At 28.5% G+C, this 18,405-nt stretch overlaps 1 protein-coding gene across 5 annotated transcripts in view; it reads right to left on the bottom strand.

Moving 5' to 3' along the window:
* The window catches only part of LOC123295269 (high affinity cAMP-specific 3',5'-cyclic phosphodiesterase 7A-like), a 149,288-nt gene that overhangs the window by 29,201 nt on the left and 101,682 nt on the right, over window positions 1–18,405 (bottom strand). The window contains exon 1 of one of the 5 annotated variants that reach the window (XM_044876545.1): window positions 5,704–5,782. The exons of the other annotated variants lie outside the window; for them this stretch is intronic. Coding sequence (XP_044732480.1) covers window positions 5,704–5,719 — 16 coding nt within the window. The 5' untranslated portion in view covers window positions 5,720–5,782. Of the gene's footprint in view, window positions 1–5,703; window positions 5,783–18,405 lie in introns of those variants that run through there. 5 annotated transcript variants of the gene reach the window in all.

The following is an 18,405-nucleotide window of genomic DNA, read 5'->3' as shown; positions in this document are numbered from 1 at the left end:
AATGTATAATAATGATTATTCATTGAGTATATTAGAGAAGATGGCCGTGAAATATTTTATATTGATTATTTTTACAGAAATCTGTAATTTATGGTAATGCCAAATTCAATTAATTTTTAAATTTTTTTTAATTTTTTATTAATATATCTTTATAAATTATATCTCATGTGTTATTCTGAAGTATGAGCTATATTGCTGTACAGTTTCATTAAAAACCAGTCGCTTGTTTTAGCGTGAAAGCGTAACGGTGGTTTTTACTTTTAAGCCCAGTAAACTCAGTCCTGGACGTTGGCGTTTATCATGTGGCGTAGCATTGCGCCGTGTTTCAATTTGCACTGATTCATTTGATAACGTGGAAGGTCTCATTATTTATAAAATAACAAACAACTTTTTTTCAAATCATTCTTCCGTAAAATAAAATGTTGCGGAACTAGAATGCAAAGCAAGCTTTCTGAGATTTTTGTCGTATTGTATGATATTTTCATTGTGTCTTTATTTTGTTTTATTTTTCTGACTTATATTTTTCATAATCATGGTCGTCGTGAGAGCTTCAATAATTTTTATATATTACACCATTGAAAGCTACATATGTTTTTATGGTCAAGAAAACAAATATAGAAGTCATGTGAGTCTTTCACAGCGGATTTTTAAAACCACTAATCTAGGAGTATAAAATAATTCTAATATATACACAAGGCCGTTAAAAAGAACAGTTACTTGTTAAGTACTATCGTAGAAAAAATTCACATTTGTGGTAAAAAGACAAGAGAATTTTGGTTTTAAAAAATTTGGTTTTTAAATAAAATTGATGTCCCATAAAAAAATTATGTATTTGAAGTTTATCAAATTTATGGTATAGGCGATCAAAGTTCGCTCTTGTCCACATAAACTTTTATTTGAATAAATTACCAAGCAAATAAATAGCTAGCGTACATTTTTTGAACTTATTTGCATCAAGACAAAAATTTGTGTGGGCTTAGTTTTTAAGTAGATCAGTAGTCATTGATATTTTTATTTAAGTTGTCCCGAGAGCTTAAAATCAATTAATATTGGCTTTTTTTCTTAATCAAATATGAAGATAATGAACTCGAATATTTTGGAAATCGTTTAGTATAGTCTCGTGTCGAAATTGTCCGAGAATCGTTATCTTCTGATTAGAATAATAAATATCGAAAATTATTCACAAATTTTAAACTTGTTGCAAAAAAAAAATCAAAAATTGCACGCTATCTTTACACCTATAGGTAATGGTGTCTTATTTTTTAAATGTGTGTGAATAAAAATATTATGTAAATTTGCATGAAAAAATAACTGCGAATATGAAAAAAGATTAAAATGCGATGTTTAATTTCATGCAATAAAATATGTATTTGAGCAAGGCCATGGAACTCAATAAATACTCCAGAGAATGCAAGAAACAAAAATACCTGTCAAATGCTATCGAGAATCAAAACATTTGGTCGGGTAGAGGATCTAAGAAAGAGGGCGTTTTTTTCATTTACTCAACTGGTGCAGAACAAATCTCTAAAAAATCGAAAAGTCAAAGAAACGTTTTTTTGCATTTATATAAAAAAATAAGCAATTTGTAAATTCTTTTTCTTCATCTTGAATAATTTCAAGTTTAAATTTTATGTAGTTTAAAGTGGTACAGAGATAATTTGAAAAAATTGATGGGATTACCTTTTACAGCATTTTCAAAATCGCACAGTTCTTTGCCCCACTTTGTATACTTAATTTTTATGTATTTGATTCAGTATAATTAACCTTAATATTAAATACCGTATACTATCTTTTTCACAACTTCGCAGTTTATTGCTAAAAGCAAACACTGCTAAATAAAACAGTGCTAAAATATCTACTTATACCCTTGTTTTACACGATATATATATATTTACCAAAACCGTGTAAAACGAGACCTTAATTCAACATTGACTCAAAAATAGTGAGTTAGAGGAGTACTATAATAAATCTCTTTACGATGTGTAAAGTTTATAATTATACGGAAAGAAGTTTTATCGAGATATCCATTAGTACTGCGAATTTGTAAAAGAGATTTCGTATAGGTAATACTACCGTGCAAAACCGGTAATACTGTATATCTTTCATCAACAGTGAACATTTCTTAAAGTGCATATATAGTGCATCTGTTAAATTAATACTTAATTCTCTAAAAAAATAACCCATTTGGTTACTTAAATTCTGAAACGAGCACTTTCTAAACGTAAAGTTATATGTTTTTAATTTTTTAAAAGGATTTTCGCGACCAAAACTCTCATTATCTTTATTTATACATTACAGTGTGTCCAATTAAGTTTGCATCTTATGGAAAAAAGCCTTATTAGTTTTATTTTTTAAGGTTATTTTGACAGTACCGACGGTTTTTTATGATTCATAATACACAAATACAGGGTGCGACAAAGAAGTGTGTGATCTGAGTGTAGATATTTTTGCAGATGAGTCTTGAAGTTATTTACCACATGCCGTAACATAGCCAGAAGTGTGAGATTGGACTCCCTTTATGTTGGAGTAATTCTCTCAGTGACTCAATATTGTTTTGAATAATTTGACTATGAACGCCAATAAAAACGCGATAGCCGAAAGGAACACAAGACATACTGGTTTTCAATATATATTTAACCGCAACACAATTTGCCTAAAAATATGTATATAGTTTTCTTCAGTTCTCAGTTTTCTTAAATGCTATTTTTTCAAGTTTAAGGTGGTTAAAAGATAAAATAGAAAATTGATGATATTTTTTTTTACAACCTCATCAAAATCACACACTTCTCTGCTCCACCCTGTAAAATTATTAGAAAGGATTATTCAAAATTTTAAGTTTTATTTGATTATTTTTTTATCTTTTGAATTAAGTAAGTTACATAATTTTTTGTCACTTTGGTTTCCTTATTATTACTTCTTTATTTATTTAATTTCCAACTCAGTCAAACATAGAATATTTAAATTTTTATAACTTCCTATTAGATAATAATATTTAAAAAAAAAAAAATTATTTTGTCTTTTTTTTATTCAAAGAAATGAAATAACACCCATTACCATACATGGTTTGACTGATACAAATAAAATTATTAATACACACAGGTAAGTTAATATATCACGTGAGACGTTTTTTTTCCTTTGGAATGGCAATAAAATTTTTATTATTCAATTTAACATTTCGCAATAAATTGTTAAAATCCTCTAAAATAAATTGCATATATTTTTTACGACGAAACCATGATCCTGTTCAAAAATTATCTTGTCGTGACGTATATTTTCTTTTCGTGCAGACAAACTTGTATATTTTTTATGTTCTTCTATTATGGATATTCATCATTTTATCGAAAATGACTCAATTGAAAAATTATTTCGAAAAAAAAATTCATTCATTTTTCATAAATTTTAAAATATTTATTTTCCATATACAGGAAATAATATTTTCACGTCTAGAGTAGAGTGAAGTTTTCATAGATTTTTTGCTTGAACCATTTTGATCGATAAAACTTGTTTTTCGACTTTCAAGCATATGTCAACTTAAAAAACCACCCTGTATATAATTAATCGATCGATCAATTAATGACATGAAATAAATAAAAATGAACTTAATTTATAGCTGTTTACATTTAATTTAATTGGAATTTATTAATTAATTTCAAAGCTAATTAATTTAACTAACAATTACAATATTAATTTTATTTCAGTCACTCAAGTCCGGTTGTTAATACCAACTTCTTATTACAACAAATTACAGGTGAAGACAAATTATACCGAAAAGATTCTGTAAATTATTAGTAGTATGGACTAATGAAGTTTGGTATTATTAAGATGCTTTACTAAAAGAACGAAATGGCAAGCAACCATAGAATTGCAGACCAAATTTCATAGTGACCAAGCAGGAAATAATACGGAGTAATATAATTTAAATTAATTATTATAATTCCGGATTATAATTTTTCCATTATACGTGATTATTTTTTTGGTGGAGTATAAAAGAAGGAAGTATTTTAAAATGATAGAAGTAATTTTGGCAAGTTTTTTTAAGTCGGTAATAAATTTAGAGAAAGTTAAAATACATCATAAGTTCACAAGAAAGATTTGACAAATGTTAATTTAAATAACATTTTTGTAGGTCCGTAGAACTAAATGATTCATTTGAAAAGTTCTCTCATCATGCTTCAAGTTCTCTAGAAAATGAAGGATTGATTACGTAATTAAATATGTATAAATAAAATTTTGTCAAATTTCTATTAAACCAGCTTAGTGAATTATTCATTATTTCTAAATTTTTAATAATTAGCGAAAGTTACATCCGGTCCACTTAGAAGTAAAATTTATTCATGAAACCAAATAATAAACTTAGATATGATTTGCGATGTCACAATTTCGACCATTGTAACAAGGAATAGAAATAATGAAACAAGCAATCGATATTGACTGTAGTAACTGAAACAATTGTACAAATTTTTTAAATAACATCCTTTATCAGCTCCAGCAGCACTTCTACCAAACTAAACTTAATTAAGTTAATTTTAAAACTCTTCAAGTATTCAATAACTATTCTTATTTTACATCGATATCTAGAAATGCTTTTTTTTTACTGCGCAGGTGCTCTATTACAGCTATGATTATATTTTTAATCTCAGCAGTTTCAATTAGATGTCTTAAGTATTTAATTCATTATTTTGTTAGTAAAAATAAGTTTTCATGAGAATTAAGCTTTCGTTTTAAAATCTCAGTAATATTGGTAAAACAATCAAAAATTTATTAAAATATACTTTTTCGACTACAAGAAAAGTATTTGATATAGCAAAGTAGAAAGAATAAAGTTTCGAAATTTCACATAAGTAAATTTTAGTGTCGTTATTTTAGCAAATTTTATGGATGAGCAAATGGATGTACAAGAGCTTAATCATAATTAAGCTTGAATATCACTAGTTACCATGACGACGAAAAATGTAATGATTAGTAACTAAGTATTAAAATCATTTTTATACTATGTATATGAAATATACATAGTATATTAAGTTTAAGTCCCAAGTTTGTAAGGCTTAAAAATATTGGTGCTAAGAAAAAAATTTTGGTATAGGTGTTCATAGAATCATCTAATTAGTCCATTTCCGCGTGTCTGTCTGTCTGTCGTCTGTTGTCTGTCCGTCTGTCATCACGATAACTCAAAAACGACAAAAGATTCCAAGCTGAAATTTTTATAACGTGCTTAGAACGTAAAAAAGTGAGGCTGAGTTCGTAAATAGGCCAATCGAATCTTGGGTCCCTAGGACCCATATTATAAACCGTTAGAGATAGGATAAAAGTTTAAATGTAAAAAATGTTCCTTATAAAAAAAAAACAACTTTTGTTTGAAACATTTTTTTGTAAATATACTATTTACCCGTGAGAGCGAAAATTATGTGCAAATTGTATAGTATGTATTATATGATAATACCAGTTATATATGAGTGGCAGGTATGTATGTGTAATGTGAGTAATCTACACTGTCTATACATGGTATTTCAACAATTAACTCAGTCAATTGTTTGTTTTCACTTGTAAATATGAAATTTAAACAGTGAAGATGTTTAAAGTGTTAACATATAACACATAAGACTTTTTGCTTTTTTTCTTTTCTGATGAGAAAGCTATTTTTCTCATTTCACGAGTTAAAAAAAATTAAAAATAATAAGACAATAAAAACTTTCTTATAAATACCTGAGAATATAGTCATTATAAAATTTCGATTGTTGATTCTCAATTAAATCTCATATTATTTACACTACAAAGTTTTTTTTTTAATTTTATTACCAAGTAAATAAATATTATTATTGCAGATGATAAAAAAAAATACTGATTCAGTCACAATGTTTTAATCACAATTCATTTCCAATCAAACTAAATAAAACAATCACAGTTTTATAAATAATTTGCACTAAATAAATATCAATCTTTCTCTCTAAATAAAAAACAATTCACTTCAATACAAAAAATCAAATAATAAAACAATAAACACTTCACTTTGAATATATGAAAAACGTTTGTGTGTCGTTAGTTACATACGGTGTTGTTTCAATGATTGTAATTAACGTATATGTATTAAAATATTTTCAACAATTATAATCTCAAATACTGTTGTTGGTTGGTGTATTGTTGACTATTTTGTGGTTTGTTGTCTCATTTTAATTATTCTAGTAATACTAATAATAATATTCATCTAAATAATTTAGTTGTATACTTTCTTTATTACATTCCGTTTGTTTTATTAAAGATTGTTTAAAATCATATGAATGCACATAAACTAAAGTTAACACTGTGTGATTGTAGTGTAGTGTTTGTTTCACTGAACAAGTTTCAGTAACAACACACAAAACTACTCAACATAAACAGTGCAAGACACTTATACTTTTGAATATAAATAACATATACAGTAACATTTACATTAAAATTACGTCTATATATAGTTAGACTTGTAGTCTTGTAATTATATTAAAAGTCTGTAGTTAGATTATAACATCATAAGGCGTAATATAGAAATGGAGATAATTGTTGGAACTCAGAAACCGTTATTGAACCGTTTTTTTCTTTTTAGCCCATATCTTACGTTCTATTTATTAAAATTTGACGATTTTGGTGTTGTTGGAATTGCCTGCCTATTATCTTCAAACTGATTTATGCCAAAGTACACGCTACGAGCGATGGAAAAAATGTTATTCGCTAGTTTCTTTTTGAAACGGTTTGTGTTTCTAGCCTAATTTGCGACCTCTTGAATAAGTGATGCTTACATACTTGACTTAATTCCTTTAATCCCTAGGGGGACACAGGGCCGCAACAAAGGATCTACAGCGAGCACGATTGCTGGCCAGACTCTAGACTTCACTCAAGGTTTTGCCTTCCAGTTTTGTCTCTTTTTCTACGATTCTTCTCCAGGCGATGCGGGGTATTCCCGATTTTCTCCCGAATTGTGGATTCCAATCTAGTTTTTCTTAGCGTATGGCCGATCCAGCCAAACTTCCTATGCTTGATGACGTCTGCTATGGGTGTTTTTGTTTTCTTCCACAGGTTAACATTGGATATTATATTTGGCCAAAAGATGTTTAGTATTTTTCTAAGACAGTTGTTAATAAATGTCTGTATTTTGCTAGAGATGGTTTTAGTAATTCTTCATGTTTGGCAGCCGTAGACTAGTTTCTTAGTTGTGCGAGGGCTCCTTTTGTTTTTTAATTCTTTGAGCTACATCTTCATTGGATGCTTACATAAAAATAATATAAATATGATGGAAGCGTCGTAAAAATGAATTTTTCTTCTTTCCAGCGCTTCCACCATATTTTGATAAAAATATGTCTTAAGGGCTGACACTAATGTTTCGATATACCTTACAGGCTAGAGCTCGTGCACGCTACGATAATCCGGAATATTTTAACTAAGCCGAGAAATGGCGAGCAAACTAGAAGATGATACGATCATTTTAGTCGCTTTGTTGGTTGTTTTAAAATAGAATCAACAACAAAATATGACCTCTGAATGTGTCATTAACGATAATTTTTGTTGAGAAAATTGTTTAACTGAACATGATTAAGCCATACAGAAATTTCTAGGATTATTTTTATTAATGGCATTACATTATCTGTCTAAGCCTGTTTGTGGTATCCCAATCAGATTAACCAAAAAAGAAATGATTTCAAATGAAATTGAAGACAAAATTTTGGTGTAAAACTACCATAGAACAATTTTTAATTGACGTCGAGGTTTGTAAATAGATATTATGATTGTTCATTCCTTGTGGCTGTTTTTTATGGTTTATAGTGATATGGGAAACGCTATGAGCGATATTTACAAATCATTGATTAAGCAGTTGAATTATTCAATTGGAATGAAAATTGATCTTCAACATGAGACATAAGATTTATTTATTAATTTAAAGAAATTAAATTAAACAAAAACTACTTAGTTTATTTTTATAGTCGATATTTTGAAAGCATTTTAAATACATAACATATTTAGTATAAGTCGATGGGTCAACATGAGACATAAGATTTATTTATTAATTTAAAGAAATTAAATTAAACAAAAAACTACTTAGTTTATTTTTATAGTCGATATTTTGAAAGCATTTTAAATACAAAACATATTTAGTATAAGTCGATGGGTTTATCTTTATAGCTTTCCATCTCAAATATTTTCTCCGAAAAGTTTAATAAATCATCTAACAAAAAAAGTACATATTCGTAGTAATGTTCACCGACCCGAAGATATTTAAAAACACAGAGATGAACTATATTTAATTTTAGTTAAATGTTATATTTCTTTTTCACTTTTTACTCTTATGAAGTTATGTTAATGTTATACATATGTGTTAGTGGTGTACCGCGTCGGCAAAAATGTAGATCCACGGATATCGATTGATTTCGATATCTGCCTTGTTTTTCGAAATATCGAGCGCTAAAAATTAAGCAAACTTTTCAATTTTCGATATTTTTAAAATTACTCTAGATATCGAATAATTTTATTCTTACTTTTCGTCTTATATTGTCAAGTTATAACACAATTCACAATCAAAATTGGATAAATATATTTTTTTTAAATTTGCGTCCCCACTACAGTGCTCTTACATCCTTAATTAGTCGGACACACCGAGTTTTTTTTTTATTCCAATAATTTATTAAGGTTTTAACTTTAATTTAAACAGTTTTTTTTTTTAATTTCCACCGACTAGTTTTGGAGAAATCTATGAAAATCATCCATCTACCGTTGACCCATAAGACTAATATTAAATATGTCTACTTTTGAAGTCATTTATTTATTTCAATAATCGGGCCCCGCCCCCCCCCCCACCGTAAAATTTTCAGAATTTATTTAGACTTTAGAAAAGCAAGCCTTTTATCCAAAATTGGACTGGCGCTCGTACATCTATAATAATTTAAAATGGTCTAATTGATATAAATTTTTTATAAATTTAGCTTTTAAATTCTTCTATTTGCTATGAAATCCGAAGAAAATCATACTAAAGCTCCCTATAAGAGTCAATATAAAAGAAACGAATACGGAAACGGGTCTTTTATTTATGGATATTATCCGAGGATACGGATACGGATATCAGACACATCACTATTATTTATGTATATATATATGTATGTACTATATTTATCGTATAGAAATCTGAAAATATTATAACAGAGCCACTAAAAACAGTTTTTCACAGTTTGTACATGCTGATGAACTAAAACACATACGTATTCTTTATATGAAATTCTCAGAGAGACAAAATTAGGAATAATTTTTGTATTGCTTCAAAACACTTTTCAATATCATAAGGGGGCGTCCATAAATTACGTGAGGTGTTTTTTTAAATTTTCTGTCCCCCCCTCTCCCCTTGGTGAGATGTCGTGAGGTTTTAGTCAACCCCCTCCCCCGTCCCCCAATCTCACGTGAGATTTTTCAGAATGTGGGTTTATTACGTAAACGCGTTAGATTGTTTATTGTAAAAAGAAAAAAACAATTTGGTTTGTGCTTTTATTTACGACTAGTTAAGACTACCAATCAATATTGCTGAGAGTTATAAATGTAATAAAAAGTTAAGAATAGAATACTTAAATTATGTCTACTGTGATTAAAAAAAAAGAATTACTCTAATTCAGTCCATGGAGAATTATGCGCGGTCTCAAGAGAGACTATTGGAACCAACATGTCCATATGATTTTCAGTAAAATCATCCGCTCCTTCAACTTCGTTCTGATTTAGCCACTCCAAGCCGTTGACGCTTGCGCACAGTAACTCATTAGCTCGTCTTGTGACAATCCGTGATGGTCGCATTTTGCGGAGCATACGTGCTTGTTTAGCTGGTGCAATGTGGGCGGCTCGCCTGTGCTCTGCAGCTCTTGTGACAGATGCAAAGTAAATACCGGATGTACTACAGCACCTTTTCTCTAAATCATCATGTACACTTGGGCAATTAGAGATCATAAGGCGTGCTGATGAAATCATTCAGCGGTTGAATTGGTAGGCAGTTTCGTATTAGAAATGGAGCAAATGACTTTCCGTCATGCTCTTTAAAGTCCGGAATCGTCAAATGTCCATCAACCTGAGTGATAGGGTATGGAGGTTTAACGCTTAAGATTAAATTTTAAACATGTACATACAATTTGGATTAAATTCAACAAAATAGTATAATATTTTTTTGTTTCAATCAGAAAAAAAATTGCGTGATATTTGTCGAGACCCCCCCTCTCCCCAACGTGAGATTAGATGATATTTGACTCGACCCCCTCCCCCCCTTAATCATCTCACGTAATTTATGGACGCCCCCTAACCGGCAATTGCTATAGAGACGACTACACATTGCTTTATATCTTTTATGTCCTTTAATCGAATTTAATTTTGATTTCAGATCTTGTCGTCTATTGTCGCATATTTTACAATTTAAACGAAAGATACATTGAAATCGACATCAGGACAAAGGCCTTGTACGTATGAACGTAATGGAATGAAATTAATTTCTTTTTGTGCAGGTATTGCGAATCGATTACAATACAAAATGGTAAGCATATATCCGTAATTTGGTGAAGATAGCAAGAAATCCGAATGTTTGTTCCAAAATTAAAAAGATTGCTTTCTATGGTTTTCTAATGGAATTAATTTGAGTTTTACTACCTAGAAATTTGAACTATGTTGGAGGAGACAGGTCGACAAATGTTTTGTGGCAGTTTTAATAAACTATGGTTTTTACGTTCGATATAATTAAATATTAAAAATACTGTAAAAGCGTGCGGTTTAAATTCTTAAAAATATAATTTTTATTGCGATTTTAATATTTATGTACATTCAGAATAAATGAGCGGGCCATTTTAATTTTTGGAGAAATTATTATTTTAAAAAGTTTAAAACATTGTAAAGTTTAACAATTGATACATTATAACATAATAATTATCACAATCTTTTTTTTCAAAATTATACTCCAATCAAAAAGAAATTAAAATTTTCATAAGCGCAGAAAAAAAAGCGTCATTTCAGAAAAATTAACGTTTTTCCACAGTTTTTTACAATTAAGTAAAAAACTATGCATTTAAGAGGAAAAAAAGGTCAGCGTTTTTGATCGATTTAAATATTGATTTTTTTCAGTCTTTCGTATTTTCCGAAAAATTTACTTTTATGTATGTACGTTTTAACGTTTTTGGTTTGTTTTTTTAGTTTTCTCTTAAAGCTGTGCATTTTAGGAAAAAAATAGGTCAGTTAAAAGAAGTGTAAAATTTTATATCCTTAAGCTGTAATTGTGATCTACCACTATCGATAGAGTATGAACGAGTGTTACAAACAAAAGTTGATAATTGTTTTTTAAAAACGAACGGCTATGAAAAATTTCTTGAAATGTCAGAATGTCCTTTTTAGAGTGAAAGAAATAAATATTTGCCTTTGTTCTTCCTTGGTTAATGATGAATGTGTCCTGTAAAATTATTTTTACTATAGATTTACATAAACTTCAACTTGATATGGACGTATTTGATATGGTTACTATGTGTATTTTAGGTAATACACACATGTGCGGACAATATATGTATATGTACATGCATTTAATATATTATTATCATGACGACATCAGCATTTCTCTCCAGAGACAAGCTTTACCTCTTCTACCTACCTACATATCACCTTTATTTTAATTTCGTTATCAATTACGTCACAATAACATTTATATAATACTAATACAAAGTAAAACATATAAATATATGGTACTATGACGTCATCATTACAATAAATTACAAAATACATGGTATTATGTATATTAAAGGTTTTTAATAATTTTATAATATTTATTCTTCCTAAATCAGGCATGGACAAACGTGACTTAGAGAAGTCCCTCAGACTTCTGTAACTAAAATACGAGTAAGACAGTGACAACCAAAAATAAGAGTAAGACAGACAGACAACATTTTTTTTTCTACCTATCTCATTACTATTAACTGAGATAGATAGAAGAATCGGATATACCCGTCTCGCTTCCTCCTCTATGAGCAATGCGGACTTGGATAAATAGACACACAATAAAGTTTATGGCACTCAATAAATTTATAACAATGGTGACTTCGACTGAAAATAATTCGCCCATGCCTGCTCTAAATCACGACAAAATTTTTTGGACTGTATCATTTAAAGCTTTTTGTGTTATGTATGCTTAAATGTTATAATTTATTATACTTTATTAAAAAATAATTTTAGTTTATTATTAATCTTTTTTTTTTATAATTGTAGTTTTTGTCCGATTTATTCTTTTGGGTATTAAATCTATGGTGAAACATGTTTAAATACTATTTTTTATGATTCTAAAATTATGATTGTACAATCGTCACAAATTTCGCATTTGTGCCTAATCTGTTGGGTTTTCCAAAAAAGGTTACGACTAAAAATTGTCGATATTTTAAGAGCAAGTAACTTTTGTCGAAAAATTTAGCTGAAAATTTTTTCATCGACGGGGTTATTGGAAAAAATGTCTCAAGTAAAAGTTTTTCTAGTTCTCACAAAAGTCGTAAATTTGACCTTGACTTGAATTCAACTAAAAAGCTGTTCTTTATGAAATGACATACAACTTTTGTTGGGAATATTTTTTCGTTAACGTAATAAAAACGATAGAAAACGAAAGTAAAAATCTATGCTATACTCTTAAGAAAGCGTGTTTAATGCGCTCAATTTTTGGAAATAGTAACAGAGAATTTTTACAAAACTTCAAGTAACACATTCTGCAGTGGATTTCCGCCGAAATTATAGTGTGGACAAAAAAAGACTTAAAAAATTTCCAGCTTGATTGTTTTAAATGGGATACCTGGTATATTTTACAAGAATTTTGTTGAAGGAATTCCAACTATTTTTGTGTCAGTAAGCAAGTGCTCCACGTTCTTCATTTTGCGTGAAATCGGACCTAACTGGTTGGGACTAAACAACTATGAAATATTTTCACTTTCATATAAAGTTTTTTTTATTTCAGCATTGAATTTTTTTTCAGGAATTAAGTACTTATTAACGATTAAATTTTTTGAGATTATTTTTATGATCATCGACGTCATTACAGGATGAAGTGAAGTTTTTTTTTTGTTAAATTTTTTTTATCTTATCTATTTATTACAATTTTTTAAGTACAATTTTATCTTTAGATATTCATCATCAATTTTGAATTCAAATCGAATATTTTTTTGTAGATATAATCCGAAATATTTGTGTATTAACTTATTTGTATGATTAATTAAGGAATTAATACTTGCATATTAATAATAATTTTAATCGCTACTGCATTAGTAATACAATATAATTTACTGATAATAATAAGTTACATTTTTTATTTTGTCTATGTTCTTGAAATGAGTCAGTTCGATAAATAATTTGCGAAAAATATCTGAAGGTAATGTATTAGTTATTTTAAAAAAACCTATACTATCTTTTTCCTAGAGGCGTTCCGCATTTTTAACCGTCAACTGATAACGTGGCATATTTCAGTGAATTACCATGTGTTTTACAAAAACATTTTTTTTTTAATCTCATGACACGATGTTTTGTCATGTGCTAGGTAATGCAATGTATCTGCGTTAATAAAAGACACATTAACGTGTTTTCCCTAAATTTATCCGAACGGCACAAATTAAAGCAAGTTTTATTTTTTATAACTATTCTTGTGATAAATATTTTCAAATTTCAAATTTTATGAATCCAAAATATTCCAAAAAAAATATGAGATGACCACAATTGAATAAAATCAAGAATCGTTGATTTGAAAAGGAACCGTGAAAATCATAAAGATATGTGAAAATTGTCTCATTGCAAAGCTTATCATTAAATAAGGGAATTTTAGAGTGAAACGAAAATGTTATATAATTATTTATTTAAGTGATATACGCAGTTTTTTTTATATAAATAAATATAGAGGCTTTACTGTATTTTTTATTTTAATGGCTTTCGTTTGCATTCATTTAATTAATGTATAGTTAGTTATATTCTAACTTTAAAAACAATATTATCAAAATTTAAAATATACAGGCTGTCTTTTTTAAGTTGACATATGCCTGAAACTCGAAAAATAACTTATCGATAAAAATGCTACAAGCGAAAAATGTTGGGTGTGTAAGCGCACATCTTACGCAGACATTATACTTGAGCTAGGTTTTCAAGTTCAATGAATGAAAAGCTCACTCTACTCTATAACTGGTACTCGATAGATGATCAACTTTAATTAGAAAGTTTATATTGATTAAACAAGACACATTTTTTGTTCGAAATATTTTCCACAAATCGTACAGTTTTGGCAATAACGGTCTGAAAAGTTTTACCCGAAACTGTTTTTTCGTACCAAAATTGTTATTTTAAATAATTGAAAAATTTTCCAATAAATCCAATAAAAGTGGTTTGTTTTTCTATAAAGATCACTTTTGTTCAAATTCAACGAACAAACGCTCAAAAAGAAAAATTTTTGCTATCAATTATTGTCTGAACTATTCGGTTTACAAAAAAATGTTTCAAACAAAAAAAGAACCACTTTATAATTTAAAGCGTTCATTTAATGTTTGTCAGTAATGAACCAATGAGTAACGTGTCATTGAACCTGCAAACTTCGAATCGAGATTGAATTCGGTGCCGGTATCAAATGTGTCCTTTTGAAACTAACATTTTTCGTTTGCAGCATTTTCGTCGATTAAATTTATTTATCGAGCTTCAAGCGTATGTCAACTTAAAAAGCACTCTGTATATAAATTTTTTTAAATAATCTACACACGACTTAATTTTGATAAACTGTACATGGCAATACGAACGAAAGGTAAATTTGTATTGCAAAAATAAATTCTCAATGTAAAACAATGTAATTTTAAAAGCGCGTGGCTGCTTTAGTCACTTACAAAGCATTCATTTTATATCAGTCCAAATATAGAATCAGCATAGCAGTGATTAAAAATTTATCAATTATTGTTGTTTGTAAATTAATATTACTAAAATTAATATATTTCAGTCTCAAATTATGTAAATGATATCGGATATACGATTTATTCAAAAGTAATGAATTCTACCATTGTTTGAATCGTTTACCCACAGAGCGTTTTTAACATTGAGCAAATATTAGCGTAAATTACTTACGGTAGACATGAATTTAATAAAGCAGAATTTGTTGCTCATGAACTCTTTTATAACTAGAATACAATTGTCCTACTTTTGTGTTTCGAGGGGATTCGAAGATATTTAAATAAATGTACGTGTAATAAGTCTGCTATCGAATATAATACGTTATGGGTAAAAAATCTCGATATATTACGCAGAACTCTTTATTGTCAGCTTCGATCGTTTAGTGCTTTAACTGTTGGGGGGCAAGTTATTCTGGCAAAGTTTCCCTCTCTCCATATACCATATTTTTCAGATAAACTAACAAAAATAATCAAAATTGTAAGATGCGACTCATGTAAAAGTTAAGTATCTTTATTTATTTAAAAATATAATTAAAAAATTTAATTTATGTAATTTTCGGTACCTTTTGATGAATTTTAAGATGGTAAAAAAGGGAAAAATTGATAGATTTTAAAAATTGAACGCATCTCTGTTCCACTCTGTACATATTGCACTAAATATATTAAAAAACTATTTGATTCATTCATTCATTGAAATATGAGTACAATGTTTTAGACGTACTCGTATGTGGATCGCGTGAGTATGGATAATCAAGGAAGTTACTTGAACTACGTACGTGTGTTCTGACATCGTTTGTTGTAATTCTTTTTGTTTGAAACTAGCATTTAACTATCTATCATTAACCATACATAGAATTCATTCTAAAGTTTTAATATTGTTAAAAAAATTACTATAAATATAAAACATAAACGATTTGGTGCATGCATGTACGGTTTAACTACACTGTATTATAATTCTCCTAATTATCTGTTCTATTCGTCGGAACAGACCTGTATTTATTGATTTAATTCTTTTAACTTTGATACAGGAGGAACAAATATTCTTGAAAAATACACGAACTCCATGGTTAGGTTAGGTTAGGTTATATTGACTGTCCACGAAGGACAGACACATTTAGGCCATAGAGCCTATTGTGATACCATATATGTGTTTTACCACCTTTTCGCTGATAATATATATATATATTTACTTACTAGAGTGATACCCACCCGCTTCGCTGGGTTTAAAATTAAAGATTGATAAAGATTCCTCTCGCTTATCAACTCGAAATAATGGAAATAACATTCGATAACACTCGAAATAATGGAAAGGGTAAAATATAAAACAAATGTGACCTAATGTATGGTTTTCTATTTTTTTAAAAGTATAATAGTCGTAATTATTCATTGAGTATATCAGAAAAGATGGCGGTGAAATATTTAATATTGACAATTTTTAGAGAAATCTGTAATTTATGGTAATGTCAAATGACTACTTTTACAGAAATCTGTAATTAATGGTAATGTCAAATTAAATTAATTTTTAATTTTTTTTTTTAATAATACATCTTTATAAATTATATTTTATGTGTCATTCTAAAGTATGAGCTATATTGCTGTACAGTTTCTTAAAAACCATTCGCTAGTTTAAGCGTGAAAGCATAACAAGCAAACAAACAAACATGCTTACTTTCAGATTTATAATATATAGAGATAATACGAACATCAACATACAAGTAAACGTGTTTACTTTAATCTAGTACTTTTTTTTACCGAGTGACGAGAGAATTTCATTTCAGTAAAAAGTCTTTAAATATCGTTTTATGATCTTTTTATAAATAAAATATTCCATTAAAATACAGAATAAGTACATAATTTAAAGAAAAAATCATACTGTCGCCACTGTGAAAATTTCTCTTGATGTATGAATAGTTTTTACACGAACGTACATATATTTTCCATGAATACAGCATAAAATATATAAATACAAAAATAATTATTTTGTTTGCAAGTCAATGCACTAAAACTACACACATAGCATATAAAAACATATCTGAATGTACTTTACTTACTGCTTTTTTGTATGACTGGGGAGCTATGCTCTGACACAGAAGTAAACTAAACACTACAAGTAAGTATAGTAAGTAAAAGATATTGTGATTGTCTATACTTTCTTAAAATAGCAAGAGATGATAAACCATTTACTTTGGATGTACATACAATCAACAATAATAATATTTACTTAAGGTAGTACGGACGCCAAGATAAGTTTAGACTTGTTGAAATTATTTATACCTTTTTTCAACATTGATGATGAATTTTTTAAATAATTTTATGAATGTGGACGAAAAATAAAGAAAAAGATTTGTCAATATCGACCTTGGTTTTCGAAATATCGAAAATTTTCAATTTTCGATGTTTTTAAAATTCAATTCAAAATTGAAAAAATATATATTTCAAGTAGTGTCCCCACTACTGTGTTCATAAATCCTTAATTAGTCGGACACAACGAGTTTTTTTTTGTTTTCAATAATTTATTAAGGTTTTAACTTAAATTTAAACAAGTGAAAACAAACAATTGTTGAAATACCATGCATAGACAGTGTTGATTACTCTATCACATTACACATAGATACATGTCACACATACATAACTGATATTCCCATACAATACATAAAATTTACGCCTAATTTGCTCCCTCACGGGTTAACACTGATGTTTACGAACAAATGTTTCCATCAAAAGTTGGTTATTTTTTTATAAGGAATATTTTTAACGTTTAAACTTTTGTTCTAACGAGATGGGTCCTACGGACGCAAGACCCAATTGACCTATGTGGCTCATTTACGAACTTGACCTCACTTTTTACGTCCTGAGTACGCTGTAAAAATTTCAGCTTGATATCTTGAGTTATCGTTTTGACAGACAGACAACCGAAAATGGACTAATTAGGTGACTTATTTTATAAACATCTATACCAAAATTTTGTTCATATCATTAAGCGTTACAAACTTGGGACTAAACTTAGTATACCTTGCATATTACATATATGCATGGTATAATAGTTTTTTCAATTTCCACCGATTTGTTTTGGAGAAATCTATGAAAATATATCATGCATGTACCGTTTTTTCGTAAGACCAATGCTTAATATGCCTACTTTTGAAATAATTTATTTAAATAATCTGCTCGGTATTTCATTTTATTTTCCAATTACTGACGTTCAATAATAATTTTCTATGACTTTTTAGCAGTTTTTTATTTGCCTATGTTTTTATTTCTCTTGGAAATGCAATCAACTTTTCAATATCCGCCATATTTTCCAAACGAAAACAAAGGAAAATGTTTTTACAAATTGTATCATGTTTCTATGACCATTAAAGAATTTAAGAACTTTTTTGTAAAAAATTTTGACCAGCTTTAGAATTGTAAGTCATTGACAGGTATATTCAGACAAAACCATGATGTATGTAATTTCTTTATAGATATCTACAAAACTGACAGGAAA

Source organism: Chrysoperla carnea, chromosome 3 (genome assembly GCF_905475395.1).
Source record: "Chrysoperla carnea chromosome 3, inChrCarn1.1, whole genome shotgun sequence".
NCBI lineage: Eukaryota > Metazoa > Arthropoda > Insecta > Neuroptera > Chrysopidae > Chrysoperla > Chrysoperla carnea.
This window is presented reverse-complemented; position numbering and strand designations above follow the sequence as displayed.